The sequence below is a fragment of the Malaya genurostris genome, chromosome 2 (genome assembly GCF_030247185.1).
Source record: "Malaya genurostris strain Urasoe2022 chromosome 2, Malgen_1.1, whole genome shotgun sequence".
Taxonomy (NCBI): domain Eukaryota; kingdom Metazoa; phylum Arthropoda; class Insecta; order Diptera; family Culicidae; genus Malaya; species Malaya genurostris.
This window is the reverse complement of record NC_080571.1, coordinates 218,618,095-218,635,815: the sequence shown is the minus strand read 5'-3', so window position 1 is coordinate 218,635,815 and position 17,721 is coordinate 218,618,095. Positions and strand designations below refer to the sequence as shown.

General features: G+C 41.3%; 1 protein-coding gene across 2 annotated transcripts in view; it reads left to right on the top strand.

Annotated features, from left to right (window-relative positions):
* The window catches only part of LOC131427617 (intersectin-1), a 44,583-nt gene that overhangs the window by 10,747 nt on the left and 16,115 nt on the right, over positions 1 to 17,721 (top strand). The window contains exons 7-13 of one of the 2 annotated variants that reach the window (XM_058590986.1): positions 6,240 to 6,413; positions 6,478 to 6,696; positions 6,769 to 6,959; positions 7,027 to 7,294; positions 7,419 to 7,775; positions 7,846 to 7,975; positions 8,047 to 8,220. In XM_058590986.1, the coding sequence (XP_058446969.1) occupies positions 6,240 to 6,413; positions 6,478 to 6,696; positions 6,769 to 6,959; positions 7,027 to 7,294; positions 7,419 to 7,775; positions 7,846 to 7,975; positions 8,047 to 8,220 (1,513 nt within the window). Of the gene's footprint in view, positions 1 to 6,239; positions 6,414 to 6,477; positions 6,697 to 6,768; positions 6,960 to 7,026; positions 7,352 to 7,418; positions 7,776 to 7,845; positions 7,976 to 8,046; positions 8,221 to 17,721 lie in introns of both variants that reach the window. The other variant, XM_058590984.1, reaches the window with a different exon arrangement.

The following is a 17,721-nucleotide window of genomic DNA, read 5'->3' as shown; positions in this document are numbered from 1 at the left end:
AACTGATGGTTAATTTTGTGACCCGTTTTTCTTGCGCCGTGAGAGGTAAGATTTCTTACTTAAGAGTTAAAGAAAGATAGATGCAGACATGTTAGAAATAATGAAACTTGGTGCAAACATTTTTTCTCGTTTAGAACTCGCTCTTCAAGAGCCGAAAATCCGTTCAGCTCGTAGCTCATTCCCCTCTTCACAATGGGGCAAACTGGAAAGCAAAGAGTGAGATGGTGAGCTGCGGTTCTTTTAAAAAGAGCTGTGAGCTGTCAGCTCACTTTTATGATTCGATTTATTGGAACAGTAGTATCGCTCAGATGAATTACTCGAACTTTCACCCTTCTTCTTACCATGGAGATGCTTTATCTACTATGCCATCTATATGTTCTATCTATTTATACTATCATGTGTGAAACACGCACTGACACACAAGCCGAGTGAGATTCAACTACTGCCCTAGCTGCTGGCTGACCACTTCCTTTTGAAAACTTACATTCGGACAACTATCCCACCCTATTCGTTGCTCGTCAGAAGGGCGGCTTGTGATTTTTTTTATTTTGTCTATTGTCTCGCTATTACACATCAGAAGTGTTGGTTTTTTTTCTATGATTCTAATAGTGGTCACGTAACTGTGTTTGATGGAATCTCTGTAACTGCGCACACTGCCAGAAGAGTGTCCTGCAACGTTCTATTCACACAAAAATGCTGGTTTTATTTATTTATTTATTTGAAGAAAAGATTTTTTTGGAAATGATACTTTCTAAGTCTATCTCTCCAGCAGGCATAAAACTTCCTCATACTTCGTAACAACAGATTATTCACAAGTCATTAATTTAATATTTGGTCAAGCTTTAAAATAATACCATAAATTAACATCCGAAGGTAGTACGAAACAGATTGATATAAAAGAATGTAAAACAACGATGAAATATACGGATCCTGCTGTTTCACGTAATTCGTGACGGAAAACCAGGGGGCACGAAAGGTGTGTTCCGGAGAGTTTTGCGTCTGATATTTATATCGAATTGTTCGAGTAGACTAAAACATTCGATATTTCTCCGAAATAATTCGGAAACAAACAATGATTTCCAAACATTGCATCGATCACTACTGTCGTTTCCGCTTGATGCCAAACCTAACATAGTTTCCACTCTAACTGCTGTCAAACTGTTCGTTTGAAGTCAGTTTTGAACCTAGTTTCAACGTTGTTGAACTGAAAAGCGAGTCAGTTTCGAACCTGATTTTTATATCAGGTTTGCTCATGTGCGAAATCAACACAGTTTCGTGAAAAGTGTTTGTTTGATGAAACTACCCTTGGTCAGTTTCAGTTTTCTCAAGCGAAAACGACATAAGTAACTCAGGTCCAATTAAAGACTGTCCCAGAAAGTATGGACGCACTTTGATTTCGCTGTAAATAATTCACAAGTGTTAGATATTCAAAATTTTATTCGATATACTGATAATATTAGACTACAACAACAGAAAATTATTCTCAACATTTGATACTTAGCCATTGTCGACTAACTGGCGCACCTTCTTGCGAACGTTCCTCATTAAATTCCGTACAGACTTCTTGGCGACAAGTTTTTACACTTTTTTCCAATCTTTTTCGAACTGTTGAATGGTTTCGGCTGCCGAGACATGTTTCTTAAGATGTGCCTTCGTTAATGCCCAAAATTCCTCAATTGGTCGAAGTTGTGGGCAATTTGGTGGATTCATGTCTTTTGGGACGAAAGTGACATTTTTGGTAGTATACCATTCTACCATTTAGTATACATTCCTTGATGTATATTTCACTGTTCATTGAAGCAGTGGTGATGAAAGGTTTCGAAATCTTACCGCAGCTACAAATTGCTTGCCATACCATAGCTTTCTTACCAACTTTTTCGACTTCAATCGATGTCTCGGACTGGTATAACACTTGCCCTTCTCGCACCGTATAATATTGTGGTCCCGGCAAGGATTTGTAATCGAGTTTCACGTAGGTTTCGTCGTCCATGATTATGCAGTTCAAATTTCCAGTAAGAATCGTATTGTACAGCTTTCGAACCCTCGGCCTGATCGATGGTTCTTGTTTCGGATTTCGTTTTGGTTGTTTCTGCTTCTTGTAGGTTCAAAGATTCAAACGTTTTTTAGCACGAAGAACATTTGACTTCGAAGTGCCCACTTTTTTGGCCACATCCCGAATTGAAACCTCCTTCTTTCGCTCGAACGCCTTCAGTATACGTTTATCCAACTGAGGGTTAGCAGGACCTTTTTTTCGACCCGTTTTCGGTTTATCTTCAAAGGTGTTATCCTCACCGAACTTCCTGATTGCATTTTGCACGGCTTTTTCACTTTCTCCTTCCATTTTTGCTATCTTTCTCAGTGACAGTCCGCGTTCTGTGCACCATTTGTACACAATTTTTCGACTTTGTTCTGTTGAAAGTCAACGCATTTCGAAACAAACTAATGAAAACGAATAAACAACTGCTCAAGTGGTTAGAGAAGAGTGTAAACAACAGGACGCACCCATAAAAAATGACAGATTCTGAACCATTGCGAAATGGCAGCGGTTTTTGGTTGCGTCCATACTTTCTGGGACAGTCTTTACCGCTACCGACACTACGCGGCTGTCTAGGCTGCTCAGAAAGGGAAGTAGACATTGATGATTAACTTCCATGGGTGACCGATAATTTTGAACTATATTAAATAATAATAAATAAATTCACCTTACCGAATTCCGATGGCAGAAGAGATTCATCATAATTTTCTTTAAGAGAAGAAAATCTTTAAATGTCCTTCTCTTCACAAAGCTGTTTTTTTCTTATCAACGCATTCAGTAGCTGAGCTACGGTCACAAAATTTCTTGAAAGAAAAGAAAATTGCAAAGAGATTTCGTCTACTTTCTTAATTTGAAATTCCTGTAAAGTTCAATAAAGTCATGCTAACCCTCAGTTGGATAAACGTATACTGAAGGCGTTCGAGCAAAAGAAGGAGGTTTCAGTTCGGGATGTGGCCAAAAAAGTGGGCACTTCGAAGTCAAATGTTCTTCGTGGTAAAGAACGTTTGAATCTTCAAACCTATAAGAAGCAGAAACAACCAAAACGTAGTCCGAAACAAGAAGCATCGATCAGGCCGAGGGTTCGAAAGCTGTACAATACGATTCTTGCTGGAAATTTGAACTGCATAATCATGAACGACGAAACCTACGTGAAACTCGATTACAAATCCTTGCTGGGCCCACAATATTATACGGTGCGAGAAGGGCAAGTGTTAAACCGATCCGAGACATCGACTAAAGTCGAAAAATTTGGTAAGAAAGCTATGGTCTGGCAAGCAATTTGTAACTGCGGTAAGATTTCGAAACCCTTCATTACCACTGCTTCAATGAACAGCGAAATATACATCAAGGAATGTTTACAAAAACGACTTCTACCCATGATTCGAAGCCACAAGGATCCTGTTGTCTTCTGGCAAGATCTTGCTTCTTGCCACTACTCGAAATCAACGGTAGAATGGTATACTACCAAAAATGTCACTTTCGTCCCAGAAGACGAATGCATATCTTAGGGAACATGTCTCGGCAACCGAAACCATTCAACAGTTCGAAAAAGATTGGAAAAAAGTGTCAAAACTTGTCGCCAAGAAATCTGTACGGAATTTAATGAGGAACGTTCGCAAGAAGGTGCGCCAGCTAGTCTACAATGGCGAAGTAGCAAATGTTGAGAATAATATTCTGTTGTTGTAGTCTAGTATTATCAGTATATCGAATAAAATTTGAATATTTAACACTTGTGAATTATTTACAGCGAAATCAAAGTGCGTCCATACTTTCTGGGACAGTCTTTACTCAACTGGATAAAAATAACGTTATGGTCCGCCTGTACCGGTGGTGTAAGTTCACCAAACAGATAAGCCATGTCAAATCCGGTGCAATTATTTTCAACCAAGAATTGTTCCACCGGTTTCCTGTTCCATGTCGTAAAGGCCACAAAAATAGGAGCTCAAGGTGTCAAGGTGTACTTCCGTGCCGATGACTGAATAGCGGCAGAAGCTTGAAAATGCATTCGCGAACGAAATATCTTTAGTTTTGGTCTTAATGTGCTAAGCGAAGCTCTGGCACAGGGGACGATTTCATTTTTCGTGGGATTTAAAAGATTAAAACATTTAAAAAAATACTTCCATGGTTTGCTATAGGCGGTTATAAGCTATAATATTTTGTTTCTTCTAGTTGTCGTAACAGATAGGCTGAAAAGTTCGTATCGTTTCTATGAGAGGGCGCCACTAGAATTAAATCCATACCATTTTCAGTTAGTACCAACCTTTAAAAGATACGTGTATAAATTTGACAGCTGCCTGATTATTAGTTTGTGAGATATTGAATTTTGAGTGAAGCTACTTTTGTTATTGTGAAAAAAATGGATAAAAAGGAATTTCGTGTGTTGATGAAACACTACTTTTTGATGAAAAAAAGTGCCGCCGATACCAAAAAATGGGTTGATGAGTGTTATCCAGACTCTGCACCGGGCGAAGCAACAATTCGTAAGTGGTTTGCCAAATTTCGTACTGGTCATATGAGCACCGAAGACGATGAACGCAGTGGACGTCCAAAAGAGGCTGTTACCGATAAAAACGTGAAAAAAATCCACAAAATGATTTTCAATGACCGTAAAGTGAAGTTGATCGAGATAGCTGACACCCTAAAGATATCAAAGGAACGTGTTGGACATATTATTCACGAATATTTGGATATAAGAAAGCTTTGTGCAAAATGGGTGCCGCGTGAGCTCACAATCGACCAAAAACAACAACGAATTGATGATTCTGAGCAGTGTTTGGAGCTGTTATATCGAAGTAAAACCGATTTTTTTCGTCGATATATAACAATGGACGAAACATGGCTCCATCACTTCACTCCGGAGTCCAGTCGACAGTCAGCTGAGTGGACTGCACGCGATGAACCGAACCCAAAGCGTGGAAAGACTCAACAATTGGCCGGTAAGGTTATGGCGTCTGTATTTTGGGATTCGCATGGTATAATTTTCATCGACTACCTTGAAAAGGGAAAAACCATCAACAGTGACTATTATATAGCGTTATTAGAGCGTTTGAAGGACGAAATTTCAAAAACACGGCCTCATTTGAAGAAGAAGAAGTTTTGTTTCATCAAGACAATGCACCGTGTCACAAGTCAATGAAAACCATGCTGAAATTGAACGAATTGGGCTTCGAATTGCTCCCTCATCCACCGTATTCTCCAGATTCGCCCCCCAGAGACTTTTTCCTGTTCTCAGACCTCAAGAGAATGCTCGCTGGTAAAAAATTTAGAAGCAATGAAGAGGTAATCGCTGAAACTGAGGCCTATTTTGGGCCAAGGACAAATCGTACTACAAAAATGGTATCGAAAAGTTGGAAGATCGCTATAATCGCTGTATCGCCTCTGATGGCAATTATGTTGAATAATAAAAACGAATTTTGGCAAAAAAATGTGTGTTTCTATTAAACGATACGAACTTTTCAGCCGAACTGTTATGATAAGTGCTGGAGATGGAGTGCTCGTACTTTAATTGCTAATGGTTAGAGTAGTACAAATCAATCCTCAACATAAACGTACAGCAACTATGAATCTATTCAGACTTCTGCAAGAAGCTTCTATAGCTTTGGTTTAAGACCCATATTTCCTAAATGGAAACTTCTACATTGGAAAGTTATTAAACCCAGTTTTCGTTACCTCCAACCAGAACGATATGACTAATCCACGTGAAATGCCTCGACCATGCTTACCATGCTTACTTGCAAATAGTGCTCTCGATGTATCTCTCATATCTGAACTCACAACTCGAGTTATTTATGCTGTCACATTTGGTATGACTATTGATGACATAGACAGGAAATATGTCTATTGTTCGGCATATTTTCCGCATAACCAACCTTCGACAAGTGATGACTTAGCTTAAGCAGTGTGCCTTAATATTATATTATATTATTGAATAAAAAAAAAGTGATGACTTCGAAATAGTTGTATCATCCTTCTGGTCTAATAGAGTTTCGCATGCGTTGGTAAATTGACTCGTCCCCGATGAGCTCGAACCTTCGTTATCTGATCATAAGTACATCTTTTTTGATCATTTAAACATTGAATTTGATATTGTCACATATCGTTATTCAAAATCTACAAACTGGGACCTCTATGAAGAGGAATTAGTTACACCCATACTTCAAAAGAGGACAGTTTAATACATGTCATTTTTTTCTAATTGATACAGATAATAATTCAGCAATTAAAGGACAAGTTGGAAAACACTAAACAACAGATCGAAAATAAGACAACTGATATAAAAATCAACAGTGATCAATTGCAGGAGCTCAAATCTCAATTAACCGATTTAATTGATTCATGTGAGAAATTGTATCTAGAATACGACATGCAGCGAATTCAGGTAAGTTTAGTTTTGGTTTCCGCCGTATAGTTTGATAAAAAATATGTCTGCTGTTTTCGACAAGATTTTGGAAATGAAAAATAATCGCAAGAATGAATCTTACACGAGCGCTTGGGATACTTCCAACTCGTGGCCCGTTGATACAACTCCCGCCGCTACAGAGACGGTTATACCGAACGAGGCCATCGAAACTCCTCCGGGTTACGTCAAGTATCGGGCAGTTTACGAGTTTACTGCTCGTAATGCGGACGAAATCTCGTTCCTGCCGGGCGATATAGTGATGGTGAGTAATGTCACACCTTCTGGAAAGTACGAGACTTCACATTTTATTACTGCTATCGCTTATTGAATACAGGTACCGTTGGAACAAAACGCTGAACCCGGTTGGTTGGCGGGAGAGATCAATGGGCACACCGGTTGGTTTCCTGAAACGTACGTGGAGAAAGTTGACAGTAATCTAAACACCGTGGTAGCACCTGCTGCGGCTGAAACAATTGCTTACACGGAACCTGCTACCATTTCCTACGAAGCTCCCAGTGAAGCAGAGTAAGTTAACATCTGGTCTGTCCTGAAACAAAAATAACAACTATATACTTTGCCTTTTATTTTACAGAGGTATGCAATCGGAAAGGATAAGTACTGAATACGGTAGTAGTAGCACTGGTAATAATAACGCCGATGAACAATTTGCAGCGACTTTCAATGGAGATGTCGAATATTACGTTGCCTGCTACGCGTACCAGTCGGCAGAAATTGGCGATCTAATATTCGATGCCGGTGAGATTATAGCTGTGAGTAAGAAAGACGGCGATTGGTGGACCGGCAATATTGGTAACCGCACTGGCATCTTCCCCTCGAATTACGTACAAAAACAGGAATCAGTAAGTAGTGCCGTAGAGACCAGTAGTGACGCTAGTGTTGTAGTATCAGGAAAAGAAGTAATTATGTCTGTTAAAATTTGTACTTCAATAGCGATATTAAACCGAACAACTTTCCAATTTCTAGGAGGTCATCAATGGAAATCAGCAAACGTACAATCAACAGCAAATTCAAACCGCCGACACCGGATCGAAACGGAAAGAATCGACACAAGATGCTGAGGAGGCTCGAAACCAGGCAGAGGCGGATTCCGAAGTCTCTCAAATCAATACTCAACCTGCTCCGGCACCGGCAGCTAACGAAGAGAATATCCGCTATTCGTCAATGTCCTCTGCGACACCCAGTTTGCGAAAGAAAGGTGAAGTTGCACAAGTCATAGCACCTTATGAGGCTACCAGTTCAGAACAGCTGTCGCTTACGCGTGGTCAGCTAATTATGATCAGAAAGAAGACTGACTCCGGTTGGTGGGAGGGTGAACTACAGGTACTGATCGCGCGAAAAAAACTATCACCTAACGCTTTTACAAATTTTATATGCCTGATTTTCATTGCAGGCTAAAGGAAGACGACGGCAAATCGGTTGGTTTCCAGCGACATACGTTAAGATTCTTCAAGGTGGTCGTAACAGTGGTCGCAACACTCCCGTTTCGGCCAGTAAAGTAGAACTTACTGAAACAATTCTCGGTGAGAGCAAATTTTGCTCGATACCTAAAATCATCAATTTATAATTGCTTCTTATGTTTTCGTTTCAATAGATAAAGTAATAGCTCTATATCCGTACAAAGCACTGAACGACGATGAACTGTCGTTCGAAAAGGATGACATTATTAGTGTGCTTGGTAGGGACGAACCGGAATGGTGGCGTGGAGAGCTAAATGGTACCACCGGACTCTTCCCGAGTAATTACGTAGGCCCGTTCGTGACGTCAGGTAAGAAAACACCTGCCACCAGTAGTTAACAGTGGCAACGCTCTACAGCAAGGATGCGTTTGTGGAATGGTAGTTAGTGTACTGTTATGCCTGTTTGCTTTTGTTTGACTATAAACAGAGCTTTGCTCTGCTAAAGGTTGACAACATCTACGCGACTGTAATATTTTTTTTACATAAGCTCATTTTCGATGTATAATAGTAGTACCAGCTCTTTCGGTATACAACGTATCTCCTCTATTTTATGTATATTTAGAATTTGTATGTACATTTTTGCTTTATCAGTTATCATAAATTTATCATTATTTAATACTATTTACATGTTTCGTTTTGTTTATTGAAGAACTGAAAAGAACAATTTATTGAGAAGAGAGACAGCCTAACCCAAATTTGGGTGATTTTGCAGACATACATTAGTTGAACAATTGTTTTATTTCTTAATTTATTATTTATTCTTTAATTTATACCCTTAAGGCAAGAATCGCTCCTAAAAATTCATTCCAATTAGAAGAAACATAATGCCAATTGAACTAAACATGGATAATTTGCATCTACAGACTATATCAATCCATCGATCTGTATTGCTTTCCTCTATAGAAAGGCAATAAAATTGCTGGGCAATCCGACTTTCGAACCGAGCCTCTGAGACCCATAGTGTTGTGGTGGAGATTAAAGTTTTTAACGCACCCTTCGTTGGTAGCAGTGGTGTATCTAAAGGAGGACAAAGGGGGCACTCGCCCCGGGTACAGCAAACCAATCCTTGGGACCTTTTTGTTTCTGCTTACTAAACCGAGCGGCAAATCTCATTTTGCCCTGGGTGTCAAATTTCCTCAGTACAACGCGTTCTCGCACAAATACACCCAAGTGGTCAACTGCTGCGTGCTAGTGAGTGAACACTTCTGTGATTTAATTTTTAAATTTGTAGAAGCTAACGATGGCGAAGAGCTCTCGTTGATGTTGTCAGTGCGAGGGGAGGAATAACACTTGCTCTATGTCACACAGAGGAGATGGACATCTCTGTACTTGGGTACGAAGATATAATGGTATAAGTTAGAAGAAGAGAATTTAGAATTAGCGACCGCCCGTATGTTGCTACTCCGTTATTGATCAGAAACAATTAGGCTTGCAAAATGTTTTTTCTGAAACAACTTGCTTGGCAATAGCACGTAGTTTCACATCGTGTAAACTGCATTGATCCCTGCATGCTGATCAATACCGACACCGGCCACGCCCGAATGCAGATCTATTGTTAGTCCAATGCATATTGCTACAGGAAACCAAGGAATCCTCTGCATTTCCACATGCATCACAGGAATTTCCGAATAATATTATCATGCGTTTTTTGCTCCGGGTAGCCGGCTACCGAGAATACGTTGCAATTTTATCGCGTTTTGAATTAATATGTGCTTCCTACTAAAGTTCTATCATAGCAGACCCTGTCAGCTTGGAGCGAAATCAATCTTCAGTTCAACAACGCCATCGCACGGCATCATATTCAACATATCATGTCAATTGTATGGGTGCGCAGCCCTGCTATTTTGGCGCGCACGAATTTGACATTTCTCTCCCCTCCTTCAGACCCTGTCAGCTTGGAGCGATCTCAATCTTCAGTTCAGCAACGCCATCGCACGGCGTCTCATTCAACATGTCATATCAATTGTATGGGTGCGCAGTGCTGCTATTTTGGCGCGTACGAATTTGACATTTCTCTCCCCTACTTCTATGTAAGTGATTCGATGCGGACTCGCCTGAGGGCGCCATGGTCGCAAAAAAGGATGTTGCCAAAGATTTGTTCGGGAAATGTGAGAGCTGGATATCTTGTTAATATGATGTCTTTGCCTCCTTCTATGTATGAGATTCGATGCGGACTCACCTGAGGGCGACATGCTCGCAAAAAAGGATGTTGCCAATGATTTGTTCGGGAAATGTGAGAGCTGGATATCTTGTTATTATGATGTCTTTGATCATAGTTAAGAACTGTCGAAAAAAAAATATATCCAGAACTGTCACAAAAAAATATATATATCTTAAACCTGAAGAAAAAAAGATGAAACCTTCCCCGAATAATCGACGCCGTTTATTCTAGCCCGATTTTGAGTAAGGAGAAACTTAGTGACAATGTAAATAAGAAAAATGTGGAATATCTCTAAGGAACGATTTCATCAGTATTATGCTCCTCCTATTAGCATTGCTGTAAACTACGCGAGATGACACACCACTACTGAAAAAAATAATAAAATAAACACTCGTGGATGGGTTTACTGTAGACCAATTTTTGATTTTTAGTTTGAATCACACGATTGGCATATTGTCGCAAAACTGAAATGTAGAGGCGCTGCTTGTTTTGGGATGATACTTTCAGCAAGAGCTGTCAAACCGGTAGGAAAATTTCTAATTACTTCACCTTTTTAACGATTTCTTATTAAAACAGGCAAATTCATTTGAAAAATCATAGTAGAAGTTGAAGAAAAAGTTTTTACTCTGAGGTGGTAATGTTGATCTTAGTTCATTGTGCGAAATCTACCGTTCATTCAGAATAGAGCATTAAACTTAGTTTGATACCATTTTTCAAATGCCTGGAAATAACAAATAAAGTATCCAAAATAAATAGAACTCGATCGCTATACATTCTAGTACTCGAGAAATCAACATTACACTGGTTTTTGTTTAAAAAAATGTTGATTCGAAAAAATCTAACCTTACCCAATGTTCGGAACTACTGTAAACCGAATTCACAAAAAAAAAAAAAACAAACAAAATTTCCGTAGCAGCTCTTTTGGTTGAGTCAGCTCAAAAATTTATAGTTTTCTCTTCTATTTCAGGTTACTAGTTCGAATGCTTACGAAATCTCTCCTTATATAAATTTCAAATTTCCTTCTTTCAATTCACACGCCCTTTTAACCGACTATAAAAATATTTCTAAGTAGCTTTATCTATCACCTTTCTTGCACTATTTAGACTATGCTTTTCCTGTTTTCTGACTTATGCTATACTTTTTTTCTTCTCCCTCTTTCGCATAACAACTTTACATATATCTTTACCTGTCACCCGTCGGTATAACGGTATCTCCTTTCAAATGTATGTTGTCCTTACTCCGGCGGTACTCACTGATTGCTGTTTTTGGATGGTGCGTCTACAGCCCCTCCCCGTAACTCTGGTGAAGTCTCTTCGATTGAACCAGATTTACGATCCTGCACTTCAAGAACAGCGAGCTTCGTAACGGGCCGCTTCAGTTTACCTTTCGCTGTTTTCACCAGGGCTTGTCTGATTCTCCCATCTGCTCCCTTGTAGACTTCAACGACGATTCCACGGATCCAGTTCTTCCGTACGATATCATCTGCTATGTAAACCAAGTCACCATTTGCTAGTGGAGGTGACTCCGTGTGCCATTTGGTTCGCTGATTGATTGACGGCATATATTCACGAACCCACCGAGTCCACAGTCTGTCTGCTAACAATTGCGATCGTTTGTAACGGTCTCTTAGAGCTACAGCGTCATTTGTTGGGGGAACGGCGCATTGTGTTCGTATAGTTCCCACGGCTCGGACAAAATGGTTAGGTGTCAAGGCTTCTTCAATTCCTGGATCTAGTGACCTGTACGTTAGAGGACGCGAATTAATGAGATCTTCGGCCTCCGCCAGTACAGTTAGCAATACTTCGTCGGTTATCGTTCGTCCGTCATCGATGACGGCTAACGCTGCCTTAAGAGACCGCACCAGTCTTTCCCAAACCCCGCCCATGTGTGGGGCACTCGGCGGATTGAAGTTCCATTGGGTTCTGGAGTCGTTGAACATTTCTGCAGCTTTGTTTCCGATATCCCTAGCGATTTCTTTATTTGCCGCTTGAAAATTTGTTCCGTTATCGGAAAAGAACTCGATCGGTTTACCTCTCCGACACACGAAACGACGTATCGCCATCAAGCACGCTTGAGTCGTCAAGCTATGAGCGACCTCAAGGTGTACGGCCCTCGTTGTCAAGCAGGTGAACAACGAAACGTATCTTTTCTCCGAACGACGTCCTACGGTTACTGTAAATGGGCCACAGAAATCTACACCGGTATAGCTGAACGGTGGTTGGTTTGGTGTTACACGTGATACTGGAAGTGGTGCCATTCTTGGATGTCTCGGTTTGCACTTCTTCACTTTGCAGCGTACGCAAGCTTTCTCTATCTTTTTCATTTCTGTTCGAAGATGCTGGATGCGGAAGCGTTGTCGTATTTCATTTACAGCAGTTTCAGTATTACCATGGGCCATCTGCTGATGGTAATATTCAAGAAGTTTGTCGGTAATCGTATGCCTTTTGGGCAGAATTATCGGGAATCTCAGTTCAAATGGTAATGATGAACCTCGGGCAGCCCTACCTTCCATCCGTAATACATCCTGTTCATCCAAAAAGGGACTCATGCTGTAAAGATAGCTGTCATGTTCTATTTCGTGCATTTTTTCGTACGACAGCTTACGGTTTTTCTTTAGCACCTTTATTTCGTCCGGAAACCCGTCTGCTTGCGCTGATTTCCAGAGATACGCTTCTGCCTTCTGGAACTCCTTTCGTGTTAAAGGTACTATTATCGCAGGTATACTACGCTTTACTCGCTGCTGCCAGTCAACAGGTACCGGAATTGCTTCAATCTCTAAGCCATCTCGCTTCCTTCGACAGTTTGACATGAACCGATAGATGCACGCTACTGTTCGAACTAGAATCTTCCATCGGGAAAAACGTGTCACATCCACAATTTGTTCTTTTGTTTCAACATCGTGAAATAGAAAACATGCTCGTAACTCCTCTTGCACGTTCGGTTTAATCCTATCCTGCTCAGGCCAGGTTTCTTCCAACTGATATAAAAAACATGGGCCACGGAACCAGGGACCATCAGATCGCATTGTATGATTTTTGTTCCATTTGGTCATCGCATCGGCTATGTTGAATTTGCTTGGAACCCATCGCCACTCTGTTGGATTTGACAGATCAAGGATTTCTCCAATGCGGAACGCAACGAACTGTTTATATCTTCGGTGGTCCGAATGAATCCATGATAGCACCGTCCTCGAATCACTCCAAAAATATCGCTGTTTCAGCTTAAAGGATAGTATTTCAGCAACAGAATTCGCCAGCCTGGTTCCCATTACTGCCGCTTGCAACTCCAAACGAGGAATCGAAAGGTGTTTTAGCGGAGCGACCTTTGATCTTGCCATCACCAGAGAACACTTCGGTCCATCAGCTGCCCCTATTCTAATGTAAACTGCTGCTCCGTACGCGATCTCGCTTGCATCGACGAACACATGGAGTTCTACGCTGTTGTAGTCCAGTGTATCAGTGCGTCGGAAAAAGTATCGAGGTATGCGCACATCTTCGACCTCTGGCAGTCTGCTTATCCATTGGTTCCACTTCTCAGCACTCTCTCCAACTATTTGCTGGTCCCAATCACATCCACTTCGCCATAGCTCCTGGATTATCAGTTTTCCGTAGAACGTGAAAATCGACAACAGCCCTAACGGATCGAAGAAACTCATCACGCAGCTCATGACGATTCTTTTCGTTGGCAGCTTTTCGCTTGAAATATATGGCACGAGATCGTCCCTTAATTGGATTGAGAACGAAAATTCGTCGTTAGTTGGACTCCAGACGATTCCCAACACCCGTTCTAGACCCGTTTCTTTGTCCTCGCTGAAACGAACGTCATGGTCGGTTCGTTCTTTTCCCATGGCTTCCAGAAACTCCTTGGAATTCGATACCCAGTTGCGAAGTTCGAAACCTCCTCTTGCGTGTACAAGCCGAACTTCTTTTGCCAACCTTACAGCTTGTTCAACGGTGTCTGCGCTATCGAAATAATCGTCGACGTAGTGGTTTTTGATGATTTTCTCAGCTGCTTCTGGAAATTGCCTGGCAAACTCTTTCGCGTTCAAGTTTTTTACATATTGCGCTGAACAGGGTGAGCTGGTTGAACCGAAAGTTGCCACGTCCATTACATAGACCTCTGGAACAGTATTGGGATTGTTACGGAATAGAAATCTCAACACGCGCTTGTCGGACTCGCGTATTCTCATTTGATGATACATTTCTTTTATATCTGCTCCGAAACCTATCACTCGCTCACGGAATCTGCAAACAACTGCTGGAAGTGCAGTTAACAAATCTGGACCTTTTAATAACTTCGAATTCAGTGACACTCCATTGACTGCGGCTCTAGCATCCCATACCAGGCGATACTTCTTTTTTCTTGAGTTATGCACTATGTTTAGAGGCAAATACCAAACTTTTCGACTCTCGAACGCAGCCAACTCAGACAGCGTAGCTTTATGAGCGTATCCCTTCGCCAGATATTCTGCAATCATCCCGCGAACTTTCTCATACAGCTCGGGATCTTTAATTAAGCGCTTTTCAAGACTCTGTAGACGTTTCAGAGCCATAGGGTAGCTGTCAGGAAAACTTGGATCATCATCTTTCCATAGAAGTCCTATCTCAAATCGATCTCCTATTCTCACTGTCGTGGCTTTCAGTATTTCGAGAGCACGTCTGTCTTCTTCCGGTTCTGGAAGCAATGCCACCGAAATTCCCGTTTCCTCCATGTCGTAATGACTTTTCAGTAGATCGTGAAGCTCTTGATTTGATACGGTGTTACATGAATGATGTCCGACTAATCCGGTATCGAAATGTGCTTCGCTCGTCGGTCCATAGACAGTCCATCCGAGTTTCGATCTAACAGCAATCGGTTCCTCCGGTTGACCTATTCTTGACTCTATTGGTGCGTACAAGTGTATGTCTTTTAGTCCAATGAGAATTTGTGGAGTGGATTGCTGGAATTTTGCCACCGGAATCCCTTGAAGGTGAGTGTATTGCTGTATCAACTGCGGCACATCAAGCGAATGTTGCGGCAGCTTGAGATTTTCTACTGTATGGACGCCTTTCAACGGATAACGTTGTCTTGAACCTTTCGCCGAAATACACAAATCTATTTTTTGCGAACCTTTTTCGAGTCGCGAGACTCCGGCGGTCCATGTCACCCGAAGCGGTTGAATCACACCTCGAGCTCCTAGCACGTCCTTCAGCGATCTCTCAATCAACGTGTATGAAGAACCTTCATCAAAAAATGCGATCGTGTTCACACTACAGCTTCCGCAATACAAGGTAACAGGCATCATTCGGAATACAATGGAAGGTTTGCGTTGAATTGCATGAACGTTACAATTTGAGCGTATGATGGGTACCGTTGAATGCAGCAACGAATTGTGGCGCTCTCTACAAGACTCAACATTGCAACGGATGTTCAACTTGCACTCAGCATTTCCGTGTTCATTTAGACACACCTGGCATAACTGCCACTTTTGGACCGCATCCCAGCGGTCAGCTAACTGTAATCTGCGAAACATTTCACAGTTTCTTATTCTGTGATCCACTCTACCGCAAATCCGACAGGGTTTTCGTTCCTTCGTCGTGGAACTCTCACCTCTTGCTTTCACTACGCTTGACTGTTCTACACTATGAGTGTGTACGAATCCATCGTACTTTTCCTTTTTTCCTTTTCGGAACCCTTGTTCTATATATCGTGCTGCATCTCCATACGACGCCACTTCGCTTGCGTCTTTCACGATATTTGACGGAAAGTTGGACAGTGTTCGCAGCGTTACTACTTTGCTTTTCCTTCGATAACGCACCCATTGTAGCTGCGTGGCCGCCGGAAGCTTATCAGTCAGCTCTTGGATAAGCATGGGATTTACTAAATGAGCTGTAAGATCGGTGGCTTCGAGATGATCAGCTAACTGCTGCACTATTATCCCAAAACTAATGAAACTAGACAGACGATCTGCTTTCGGGGACGCTGTACTTCGAACTTTAACTAATAACATGTTGAGGAGTTTCTCTGGACGGCCAAATAACATCCTTAGCGTTTCAATAATCTTTGGGACAGCTTTTGGTAACAGTAGTCTGCTTCTTACCGCTTCCAACGCTTCACCTTTCAAGCATTCCTGAAGACGTGCCAAGTTTTCTAGATCTGAAAATCCGCACGCTTTCGTTGACGTTTCGTAGCTGCTTATAAACATAGGCCATTCTTCTAATTTCCCAGAAAAGACTGGTAACTTTTTTGAAAGAAACTGACGCGCAGAAAGCTGAGCCTTTGTCGGGTCGTATTGGCTACGATGCTTGCGAAGTTGCGTCTCCTTTTTTCTTCTTGCTGGTACTTCATCATTTTCACTTTTACCAGAACTCTCTTTTTCCATTTCGCTGCCATCTTCTTCCTCGAATCTATCTTCTTCATCCACCGAGCTATTTTCTTCTTCTACGTAACTTTCTGTATCGCTATAGCTATCTTCATCCGAAATGTCATTTTTATCCGTTGAACTATTTTCACTTTCAGACTCCGTAACTTCAGGCACTATTTTCATTTTCCCGCCGCTATTGTTTTCCTTCTTTTTCGGGATTTCCGGATGACCGAATGGTGTAACGTCATTATCTCGATTCAAAGGAAAGCTCTCTGGTAGATTGTATGGGATGCCGTCCTGTTTGTTGATAACCCTATCCGTCACCTTCGGTGTAGAATGTTTACGGTACGCTCCTCGAATATCGGAACAACTCGTTAATATCGGATCAGCAGTTTCCGGCTTTCCTTTTCTCGACTTTTTATTCTCGAGCTCTATTTTTCCTGCTTTCGCTTTCTCCGCTATTGTTCTGTTTTGACTTTTCTCCTTTGAACCTTCCTTCTCTACACGCCCGACGGCAGATTCTTTATTGCTCTGCAACTCTCCAACATCACTTTCAACAGTTCGCTTCAGCTTCAACAATTTCAACTTTTCATTCATATTTGCCCGCATTTCGTTCAGATTCTTCTGATGCTCTTCTTCTTCCGCAATTTTCTTTTCCAACTGCGCCTTCTCAAACTCCAATTCCATATTCCGCTTCTCCCGTTCCAGCTGCTGACGCATATCAAGCAATTCCTGCTGCATTTGCAGTCTCTTCCGGTGCAAAATCATCTCTCTTTCAATTTGTCGTTTTTGCTTTTTCTTCTCTTCCTCTAACTGTTCCAGTTCTTTCTGAAGCTCAGACGAATCAGCAACATCCGACTCACATGCTTCGCAATCCGGACAACTCCAGGAAATGTTTCGTACGTCGTCATTAACACCTGCACAACCGAAATGATACCATCTTTGACAGTGATCGCAAAATACCATATTCGTTTCATCGTTATCGGGACGATGGCAAGCCGCGCAATTGTAGCCAGACTGTTCGGGATTCTCGGGGTTAGGGTTTGAACCAATCATTATAAATTTTTGAGATTGTTCGGAACTACTGTAAACCGAATTCACAAAAAAAAAAAAAAACAAACAAAATTTCCGTAGCAGCTCTTTTGGTTGAGTCAGCTCAAAAATTTATAGTTTTCTCTTCTATTTCAGGTTACTAGTTCGAATGCTTACGAAATCTCTCCTTATATAAATTTCAAATTTCCTTCTTTCAATTCACACGCCCTTTTAACCGACTATAAAAATATTTCTAAGTAGCTTTATCTATCAC